The 11,444-nt window shown below is 40.4% G+C and overlaps 1 protein-coding gene and 1 pseudogene across 1 annotated transcript; one reads left to right on the top strand and one right to left on the bottom strand.

The window, feature by feature from the left end:
• Positions 1-1,060: 1,060 nt before the first annotated feature.
• On the top strand, positions 1,061-1,996 carry OR2L17 (olfactory receptor family 2 subfamily L member 17). The gene has a single exon (NM_001388534.1). The coding sequence runs from the start codon at positions 1,061-1,063 to the stop codon at positions 1,994-1,996; it is 936 nt and encodes a 311-aa protein (NP_001375463.1).
• A 2,468-nt stretch (positions 1,997-4,464) lies between these two features.
• LOC100683954 lies at positions 4,465-4,900 on the bottom strand (annotated as a pseudogene).
• Between the last annotated feature and the right edge of the window lie 6,544 nt (positions 4,901-11,444).

The raw sequence follows: 11,444 nt of genomic DNA, 5'->3' as shown, positions 1-11,444 counted from the left end.
CTTAGACATTCTCAAAATGCCAGTTCTCTTTCTCCTTTTAAGTATCTGTTTCTTAAAATTTCTTCTCCCAGAATGTTCTTAACGTTTTCATCTCTGACACCCCTCTGTTGTCATTCCTACTTTTTAAATTAATGCAGATCTACTTATTATTATTATATTAGTTGAGTTTTATGGTGGGTAGTGAGAAGTATAGGGGCTAAATTCTCACAGTTATGTACACATGAAAAGAGTTTTAAATACACAAAAGCAAGAGGTAAAACAGAACAACAAAAGCTGCCATAAAGGAATGCATAATATTATATAATTATTGAGAAGCATATGAACACAGTACAGATCTTTTCAGAGAGCTTGAACAGAGTCATGGAGCTGCAATAAGACTTTAGAAAAAGTTATCATGAAAAGAGGGTCCTTAAACTACAGAATTTGAATATTGAGTGAGGAGGGAGAAGATATCTGCTTTATATAAATTATACTTGGCAATAGCTATTCATTGAACATTTTGGGGGGGGAGGAAGCAGGTAATAATGGTTGGGACCTAAGAAGGTTGATTAGGCTAGATTTTTAATGGAATCAAACAAATGAACAAAGAGGGTATGTATCTACCACTTGATCTTATAGACTACTGTAGTCTCAGAAATATTAGGGCTTAATTATAAAAGAAAAAAATCATTGCATAGGGGTCATAAAATATATTGAAATATGGGAATGTAATTTATGCATGTATATTAACTTTCAATGCAATCTCAAAAAGTATAGATTCTGACGTTGACAATAATTAAATTTACAATGAGAAATTAAAAAATATCTTAATAAAGTCACAGAAATATATCTTTCTTACAAATTTAAGGATTTCTATGAAATGTTTTGGAGACAAATGTATGGATCAAGATTTTATATATGAGGCAAAAATCAACTGTTTTTTCAAATTATGTGCTAAAATTTTTTAGAGCTGGAATGTTTTCTGAATAGATCACAATGGAACTAAAATAACAAATTATTAAGAGATTATTTTTCTCTAGTAACATGTGTCTCTCTTTAGGGAAATCTAACTTAATGTCCCATGGAAAATTTTAACCAGACATCTGGTTTCTTCTTATTGGGGCTGTTTCCACCATCAAGAATTGGCCTGTGCTTTTTCATTCTCATTGTTCTTATTTTCCTAATGGCTGTGTTTGGCAACCTGTCCATGATCATCCTCATCTTTGTGGACACTCATCTCCACACACCCATGTATTTTCTACTTAGTCAGCTCTCCCTCATGGACCTGAGCTACATCTCCAATATTGTCCCCAAGATGGCTTCTAATTATCTCTCTGGAAACAAGTCTATTTCTTTCATTAAGTGTGGAGTTCAGAGCTTCTTCTTCATTGCTTTAGCTGGTGCAGAAGGACTAATATTGGCCTCGATGGCTTATGATCGTTATGTGGCTATTTGCTTTCCTCTTCACTATCCCATTCGTATAAGCAAAAAAGTGTGCGTGCTGATGATAACGGGATCTTGGATAGTGGGCTCAGTCAACTCCTGTGCCCACACTGTATATGCCTTCAATATACCTTACTGTCAATCCAGGACTATCAATCACTTCTTCTGTGAAGTCCCAGCCATGTTGACGCTGGCCTGCATGGATACCTGGGTCTATGAGTACACGGTGTTTGTGAGCACCACACTCTTGATTGTAATTCCTTTCATTGGCATTGCATGTTCCTATGGACGTGTTCTCCTTGCCATCTTCCACATGCAGTCCACAGAAGGGAAGAAGAAGGCCTATTCCACCTGCAGCACCCACCTCACTGTGGTGACTTTCTACTATGCACCCTTTGCTTACACTTATTTACGCCCAAGATCCCTCCGAACTCCAACAGAGGACAAGGCCTTGGCTGTATTCTACACCATCTTGACCCCAATGCTTAACCCAATTGTTTACAGCCTGAGAAATAAGGAAGTGATGGGTGCTCTGAGAAGAGTGATTCTGAAGTTCTGCTCTATAGAAATGTAGCAAAGTTCTCACTAGTTCTGATGCTTAGAAGTATATTAATTTCATTTTGCAGACTCCTTAAGAACAATATCATAGCACGATTAAAGATAGGAATTACATTAATCTAGAAAATAAAAATAATAAAGATTTGAAAAAGCAATTATATATTCCCAGTCACTCATTTTGTGGCATTTTTTCTTTTAATTTCTTCATTTTTTACAAATTGTTATTTCTTTTTTGTTACAAATTATTAACCATAACCTGAAGTGTAAAGGCCACAGATATTCTCAATAATGCAAGTACTTAAGCAATAAAGTAAATAACAAACAATAGCCAAAATATGGAAAGAGCCCAGATGTTCATCAACGATAAAGAAGTGATATATATATATATATATATTCCATTGTATATATATATATAATATATATAAAATACATATTAATATATATATTAATATTGGCCTCAATGGTCTATGGTCGTTATGTGGCTATTTGACTTCCTCTTCACTATCCCATTCATATAGGCAAAAACGTGTTCATGCTGATGATAACAGGATCTTGGGTAATGGGCTTAGTCAACTCCAATATATATATATATATATATACTTAACCATCAAAAAGAATGAAATTTTGTCATTTGTAATGAGATGGAGGGAGCTAGAGGGTATTATGCTAAGTAAAATAAATTAGGGAAATACAAATACCATATGATTTAGCTCATATGTGGCATTTAAGAAACAAAACAAATGCATTCACCTTTTGATGTACACTGAGGCCTCTTCCACAGTTTGGCTATAGTGGACATTGCTGCTATAAATGGATAAAGAAGATGTGGTATATGTATTCAATGGAATATTACTCAGCCATTAGAAACAACAAATACCCACCATTTGCTTCAACGTGGATGGAACTGGGGGGTATTATGCTGAGTGAAATAAGTCAATCAGAGAAGGACAAACATTATATGGTCTCATTCATTTAGGGAATATAAAAAAAATAGTGAAAGGGAATAAAGGAGAAAGGAGAAAAAATGAGTGGGAAATATCAGAGAGGGAGACAGAACATGAGAGACTCCTAACTCTAGGAAATGAACAGGGATGGTGGAAAGGGAGATTGATGGGGTGTGGGGGTGACTGGGTGATGGGCACTGAGGGGGGCATTTAATGGGATGAGCACTAGGTGTTATTCTATATGTTGGCAAATTGAACTTCAATAAAAAATAAAAATAAAAATAAAGAAACAAAAGAAATGAACAAAGAGGAAGGGAAGGAAAAGTTAAATAAGATGAAAATTGAGAGGGGAGCAAACCATAAGAGACATCGAACTCTAGGAAAAACTTGAGGGTAGCTGGAGCTGAAAGGGATGGCAAGATGGGATAATTAGAATGGGCATTAGGGAGGGCATGTGAAATAATGAACACTGAGTACCATAAGCAACCAATGAATCACTAAATTCTACCTGTGAATCTAATAAATATAATAATAATAATATAAAAATAATAATATAAAAATATAATATAAAAATACACTAAGACACCTTGGAAAAATAAATCCAATGGACCATGAGATAATTCAAAAAATGTGATCAGTTTATTTTTATATGTTTTTTAAGATTTTATTAATTTATCCATGACAGACACAGAGACAGAGGAGAGACATAGAGGGAGAAGAAGTTCCCTCACAGGAAGCCCAATACAGGACTTGATCCCTGGACCCAAGGTCAGGGCCTGAGTCAAAGGCAGATGCTCAACCACTGAGGTACCCAGCTGTCCATGTAATCAGTATATAGAATGGTTTGATCTTTATATATCCAAATTGAAAATATTTATTCACATTTTCAATCTTCAAATCATCCTAGTGAAATCTTCCTTTCTTGATCTTATAACAATATCTTACCTTGGTTTCATCACTTGTCCAATAACTCTAAGTATTCAAAGAGCAACCAAGCTTTTTCTGTCTTATATTAAGTTTATCTCTTCTTTTCCTTCTTTTTTTCCCATTTTTCTTAATCTTAATTTTAGTTAGCATACGATGTAATATTGGATTCTGTAGTTGAATTCAGTGATTCATCATTTGACACAACATTCAGTTCTCAATTTCTTTTTCATCGGCTGCTTTATTTAAGGGCTGGTGATTGACAGCTAAATGGGAAAGGGGCTGTTCTGCTAGGGCCCAAGGGGACTGTGGGACTGTGGCTCTGAATCTCAGGCCACAGGCCTTGGAAGGCAGGGGAAGACGGAGGGAAGTCCAGTTCAAATGGGCAAGGTGCTGGTGAGGTGGGTGAGGAGGCTGGAGAGTCCCGAGGCAGCCTCTGCTGGCCTTGGCCTTGTCCAGAATGTCAGGACACAGGCTCCGAGGAGGAGCAAGCAAGTTAAAGGCTTTCAGAGCCAAGTGAAGCACTTCAGGCCCCCGGGGGGCCCACCTCACCTCCAGTCGGTGCCCACAAGCATGCTGCCATGGCCACACTCGCAGCCGTACACACTCACACCCACACCCACACCATCCACACGGAGGGCCGTGAAGGCCCTAGACCCACACCCTGGACCCTGGAATGTCTCTGTACTGGTAGCCAGCCGGGCAGGTCCACTGCAGGCGGCACCACCAAGGGAGTGGGTCCTCTGCGCTGCTACTGATTGGCTGCCTCGCAGGCATCTATCCAATCGCTGTACACGTCCACTGGTTCTGACAGATATGTGATGGGCGTCTGGAATTCCTCTAGGCACACGGTACAAGAGATGACTCCGGTGTTGCGGGCACGATCCATCTTTACATCACAAGACTTCTCGTGGTTGCAGAAGGGGCAGGTGAACTGGGTCTCTAAGGTGCCAGTCATCTTATTTTTGGGGGGTGGCTTCCGTTTGGACTTTCTGCACCCCATGTCTGTAGGAGGACAAACACTCCTCTCCCCTCGTTGCGATGGCCTCTTCACCCGGGAGACAGCCTTCAGTTCTCATCATACAAGTACCTATGGGACCCAGGAAATTTAACAAAAATCCCCTGCCTCTGGACAAGCAGAGCAGGACTAACTCCATTTTGTGCTGCACCCTCCACCTCCTGTATGACCCCCACAGGACCTGATTATTGCTTAAGGTGCTGCCCCACCCTAGTCAAGCCGCTAGGCACACCCTTATCGGAAATCGGGTCATAACAATGTAACCCCGCCTTGTGCCCGCCAGAACTGCGCGTGGATTCTGACCAAAATAATAAGCCAGCTCAAATGGATACTGTAGAGTAAAATGTAATTCAATTGGCCACCTGCGTGTGGACCGGCATAACTGTGCAACTTTCTGCATATGTTACAATCCCATTGGCCACTGGCCCATATAAAGCTGCTACACCTCTTAGTCTCGGGGTCCAAGTCCCTGCTCCGCTGTGTCGGGTACACTTGGACCCAAGCTGGAGCTTGTAAATAAACCCTCGTGTGTTTGCATTGGTGTCGGCTCCTTGGTGGTTTCTCAGATTCACAATCTTGGGCACAACAGTACCCACCTTAATACCCATCACTCATCTAGCCTGTCCCTCATACACCTCCCTCCATCAATCCTCAGGTTGTTCTTTAATTTTATTTTTTAAAAGATTTTATTTATTCATGAGAGACACACACACACACAGAGGCAGAGATAAGGCAGAGGGAGAAGCAGGCTCCATGCAGGAAGGCCAATGTGAGACTCGATCCTGAGAGTCTAGGATCATAGGATCATGCCCTGAGCCAAAGGCAGTGGCTCAACAGCTGAGCCACCCAGGCATGCCTGTTCTTTAACTTTAAGAGTCTGTAATGGAGGGGCATCTGGGTGGCTCATTCAATCAAACACCTTAATCTTGATTTCAACTCTGGTCATGATCTCAGGGTTGTGAGATTGAGCCTTGCATTGGGCACTTGTGCTAAGCAATGACCTGCTTAAGATTCTCTCTCACCTTCTCCTCTGCCCCTTCCCACTGCTTATGCTATGTTCTTAAAAAAAATTGGGGGGCTGGACAAGATGGCGGAGAGTAGGATCCCAAAATCACCTGTCCCCACCAACTTACCTAGAAAACTTTCAAATCATCCTGAAAACCTACAATACAGCCTGAGATTTAAAGAGAGAACAGCTAGTATGCTACAGTGAGAAGAGTTCTCACTTCTATCAAGGTAGGAAGACAGAAAAATAAATAAATAAATAAATAAATAAATAAATAAATAAATAAATAAATAAGCATCGAGTGGGGGAGGGGACCTCTAGGAGCCAGGCAAAGGCCAGACAGCGAGTGCCCCCAGGAGAGAAAAGCCAAGTCCCAGAGAAGCAAAAAATTTACCAATCTTCCCTGATGGAAAGATGCTTGCAGGGAACTTGGGCAGGATCCCAGGAGGGGCAGAGGAACCCCCAGGTTCCTAGGGTCACTAACAGAGGAAGTGCACCCTGGGGAAGAGCGTGCCACATACCGAGGGCCGAGCTCCCTAAAGGGCTGGAGCTCGTGCCTGGTGGGGCGTAGGGAGCAGCCCAGGTGGGGGATCCACGCAGAGGGGGCTCCACAGCCCCAGAAGCATGATTCCAGCGGTGCAGGCCCTGGAACCCACGGTGCCAGGGAACACGGTTCAGAATCCAGTGCTCCCACTGGGACAGGTGGAGGCCAGGAGGACACAGGACAGCGAGGACACTGCTTCCCGGGGCACCCCCGAACTCTGTAGATCAGTGCTCCCCGCTCCCAGAACATTGAGGCCCCTGCAGACTCAGAGCTGTGGTAGTTATTACTGAAGCTGACTCCAGGACTGCAGAGCTGCCCACCTCCACTGTTGTTCCTCCTTTTGTGTCACCTTGTGCCTGGGACAGACCAGGGCCGCCAGGGAGCAGGGGCCTCACAGGATAAACAGCTCCCACTGAACTGTGGACCAGGCAGGGGGCAGGGCAGCTCCCATGGAGGCACACACCTAAAAATCAGCACAGCAGGCCCCTCCGCCAGAACACCAGCTGGAAGCACAGGGGAAAGCAAGTTATTGACCAAGCAGCACTGCAAAGTTCCAGGGGAAGTCAAGGGATTTACAGTATATAGAATCAGAGGATATCCCTCCCTGTTGTTTGTTTTCTATTTTTTCTTTGTTTGTTTCCCCCCATTTTATGTTTTCCCCTTCTTCCTTCCTTTTTTCCAATACAATTTGTTTTTAGCCACTCTGCACTGAGCAAAATGACTAGAAAAAGAAGCCACCACAAAAGAAAGAATCAGAAACAGTCCTTTCTCCCACAGAGATACAGAATTTGGATTACAGAAAGCCAATTCAGAAGCACAATTATAAAGCTACTGGTGGCTTTGGAAAAAGCATAAAGGAATCAAGAGACTTCATGATGGCAGAATTTAGATGTAATCAGGTCAAAAATAAAAATCAATTAAATGAGATGGCATCCAAACTGGAGGTCCTAAAGAGGAGGGTTAATGAGGTAGAGGGACAAGTGAGTGACATAGAAGACAAGTTGATGCCAAGGAAGGAAATGAGTAAAAAAGAGAAAAACAATTAAAGGATAATGAGGAAAGGTTAAGGAAAATAAATGACAGCCTCAGAAGGAAAAATCTATGTTGAATTGGGGTTCCAGAGGGCACCGAGAGGGACAGAGAACCAAAAAGTGTATTTGAGCAAATCATAGCTGAGAACTTCCCTAATTTGGGGAAGGAAACAGGCACTCAGATCCAGAAGATAGAGAGATCCACCCCCCTAAAATCAATAAAAACTGTTCAACACCCCGACATTTAATAGTGAAATTTGCAAATTCCAAAAATAAAGAGAAGATCCTTAAAGCAGCAAGAGACAAGAAATCCCTAAACTTTATTGGGAGAAGTATTAGGCTAACATCAGAACTCTCCACAGAGACCTGGCAGGCCAGAAAGGGCTGGCAGGATATATTCAGGGTCCTAAATGAGAAGAACATCCAGCCAAGGATACTCTATCCAGCAAGGCTCTCATATAGAATAGAATGAGAGATAAAGAGCTTCCAAGATAGGCGGAAACTGAAAGAATATGAGACCACCCAACCATCTCTGCAAGAAATATTAAGGGGGATTCCAAAAAGAAAGAGGAAGTCTAAAGAAACAATCCACAAAAACAGGGACTGAATAGGTATTATAATGACACTAAATTCATATCTTTCAATAGTAACTCTAAACGTGAACAGGTTTAAAGACCCCATCAAAAGACGCAGGTTTTCAGAGTGGATAAAAAAGCAAGACCCATCTATTTGCTATCTACAAGAGGCCCACTTGAGACCTAACAAAGCCTTCAGCCTGAAAATAAAAGGATGGAAAACCATTTACCATTTGAATTGTCCTCAGAAGAAAGCATCGGTAGCTATCCTCATGTAGAAAAATTAAATTTTATCCCAAACACTTTAGTAAGAGAGGAAGAGGGACACTATATCATACTTAAAGGATCTATCCAACAAGAGGACCTAACAATCATGAATATTTATGTCCCTAATATGGGAGCTGCCAAGTATATCAATTAATTAATAACCAAAGTTAACACATACTTAGATAATAGTACACTTATAGTGGGAGACTGGAACACGGCACTTTCTATAATTGACAGATTTTCTAAGCACAACATCTCCAAAAAAACAAAAGCTTTAAATGATACACTGGACCAGATGGGTTTCACAGATATTTACAGAACTTTCCACCCAAATGTAACTGAATACACATTCTGCCCAAGTGCACATGGAACTTTCTCCAGAATAGACCACATACTGGGTCACAAATCAGGTCTTAAACGATACCAAAAGTATGGGATTGTCCCCTTCATATTTCCAGACCATAATACTTTGAAATTAGACCTCAATCACAAGAAGAAATTTGGAAAAAGTTCATACACGTGGAGGTCAAATAGCATCCTGCTAAAACATGAAAGGGTCAACCAGGAAATTAGAGAAGATGTAAAAAGATTAATGAAAACTAATGAGAATGAAGATACAGCCATTCAAAATCGTTGGGATACAGCAAAAGCAGTTGGGAGGGGGAAATACATCACAATAAAGCATCCATCCAAAAAATGGAAAGAACTCAAATATAAAACCTAACCTTGCACTTAAAGGATCTGGAGATAAAACAGCAAAATATATCCTACACCCAGCAGAAGAAGAAAGTTAATAAATATTCGAGCAGAACTCAATGAAATAGAGACCAGAAGAACTGTGGAACGATCAACAAAACCAGGAGTTGGTTCTTTGAAAGAATTAATATGATAGATAAACCATTAGCCAGCCTTCTAAAAAGAAGAGAGAAAAGACTCAAATTAATAAAATCATGAATGAGAAAGGAGAGATCACCACCAATACCAAGGAAATACAAACTATCTTAAAAACTTATTATGAGCAGCTATATGCCAATAAATTAGACAATATACAAGAAATGGACGCATTTCTGGAAAGCCACAAATTACCAAAACTGGAACAGGAAGAAATAGAAAACCTGAACAGGCTGATAACCAGGGAGGAAAATGAAGCAGTCATAAAAAACCACCCAAGATACAAAAGTCCAGGGCCACATGGCTTCCCAGAGGAATCCTATCAAACGTTTAAAGAAGAAACCATACCTATTCTACTAAAGCTGTTCAGAAAGAAAGATGGAATACTTCCAAAATCATTTTATGCAGCCAGCATCACCTTAATTCCAAAAACGAAGACTTCACCAAAAAGGAAAATTATACTGGGATGCAAGGCTGGTTCAACACTTGTAAAGCAATCAATGTGATAGATCATATCAACAAAAGAAGAAACAAGAATCATATAATTCTCTGAAAAGATGCAGACAAAGCCTTTGACAAAATACAACTTCCATTCCTGATCAAAACTCTTCAGAGTGTAGGGATAAAGGGAACATTCCTCATCATCTTAAAACTAATCTACAAAATGCCCACTGCTAATATCATTCTCAATGGGAAAACACTGGGAGCCTTTCCCCAAGATCAGTAACATGAAGGGGATGTCCACTCGCACCACTGCTATTCAACAGAGTGCTAGAAGTCCTAGCCTCAGCAATCAGGCAACAAAAATATATAAAGGCATTCAACTTGGCAAAGAAGAAGTTAAACTCTCCCTCTTTGCAGATGACATGATATTGTGCATAGAAAACCCAAAAGACCACCCCAAGATTGCAAGAATTCATTCAGAAATTCAGCAGTGTGGCAGGATATAAAATCTATGCCCTGAAATCAGTGGCATTTCTATACACAAACAATGAGACTAAAGAAAGAGAAATTAAAAAGTCAATCCCATTTACAACTGCACCAAAAAGCATGATACCTAAGAATAAACCTAACCAAAGAGGTAAAGGATCTATACCCTAAAAACTATAGAACAGCGCTGAAAGACATTGAAGAAACTCAAAGAGATGGAAAAATATTCTGTGCTCATGGATTGGAAAAATTAAAATTGTGAAAATATCTATGCTACCCAGTACAATGTACTCACTTAATGCAATCCCTACCAAAATACCATGGACTTTCTTCAGAGAGTTGGAACAAAATCAGCTTAAGATTTGTGTGGAATCAGAAAAGACCCTGAATAGCCAGGGGAATATCAAAAAAGAAACACAGAGCTGAGAGCATCACAATTCCAGATTTCATGTTGTGTAACAAAGCTGTGGTCATCAAGACAGTGTAGTACTGACACAAAAACAGACACATAGGTCAATGGAACAGAATAGAGAATCCTGAAGTGGACCCTCAACTTTATGGCCAACTAATATTCAACAAAGGAGGAAAGACTATCCACTGGAAAAAAGACAGTGTCTTCAATAAATGGTGCTGTGACAGTTGGACAGCTTAATGCAGAAGAATGAAACTAGACAATTCTTTCACACCATACACAAAATAAATACAAATTGGATGAAAGATCTAAATGTGAGACAAGAATCCATCAAAATCCTAGAGGAAAACACAGGCAACACCCTTTTTAAACGTGGCCACAGCAACTTCTTATAAGGAAAATCCATGAAGGCAAGGGAAATGAAAGCAAAAATGAATTATTGAGACTTAATCAAGATAAAAGGCTTCTGCCCTGCAAAAGAAGTAGTCAAAGAAACTAAAAGACAACCTACAGAATGGGAGAAGATATTTAAATGACCTATCAGATAAAGGACTAGTATCCAAGATCTAAAAAGAACTTATTAAACTCAACAGCAAGGACACAAACAATACAATCTTGAAATGGGCAAGAGACATGAACATAATCTCAGAGAGGAAGACATAGACATGGCCAACAAGCACATGAGAAAATGCTCTGCATCACCGGCCATCAGGGAAATACACATCTAAACCACAATGAGATACCACCTCACACCAGTGAGAATGGGGAAAATTAACAAGGCAGGAAACAACAAATGTTGGAGAGGATGCGGAGAAAGGGGAACTCTCTTGCACTGTTGGTGGGAATGTGAACTGGGGCAGCCACTCTGGAAAACTGTCTGGTGGTTCCTCAAAGAGTTAAAAGTCGATCTTTCCTATGACCA

This window comes from Canis lupus, chromosome 14 (genome assembly GCF_011100685.1).
Source record: "Canis lupus familiaris isolate Mischka breed German Shepherd chromosome 14, alternate assembly UU_Cfam_GSD_1.0, whole genome shotgun sequence".
NCBI classification, from domain to species: domain Eukaryota; kingdom Metazoa; phylum Chordata; class Mammalia; order Carnivora; family Canidae; genus Canis; species Canis lupus.
The sequence above is the reverse complement of the archived record's forward strand: the minus strand, read 5'-3'. Positions and strand labels throughout refer to the sequence as shown.

What these genes read in the sequence shown, in the direction of transcription:
- OR2L17 (NM_001388534.1), top strand. Translation starts at nt 1,061, where the DNA reads ATGGAAAATTTTAACCAGACATCTGGTTTCTTCTTATTGGGGCTGTTT.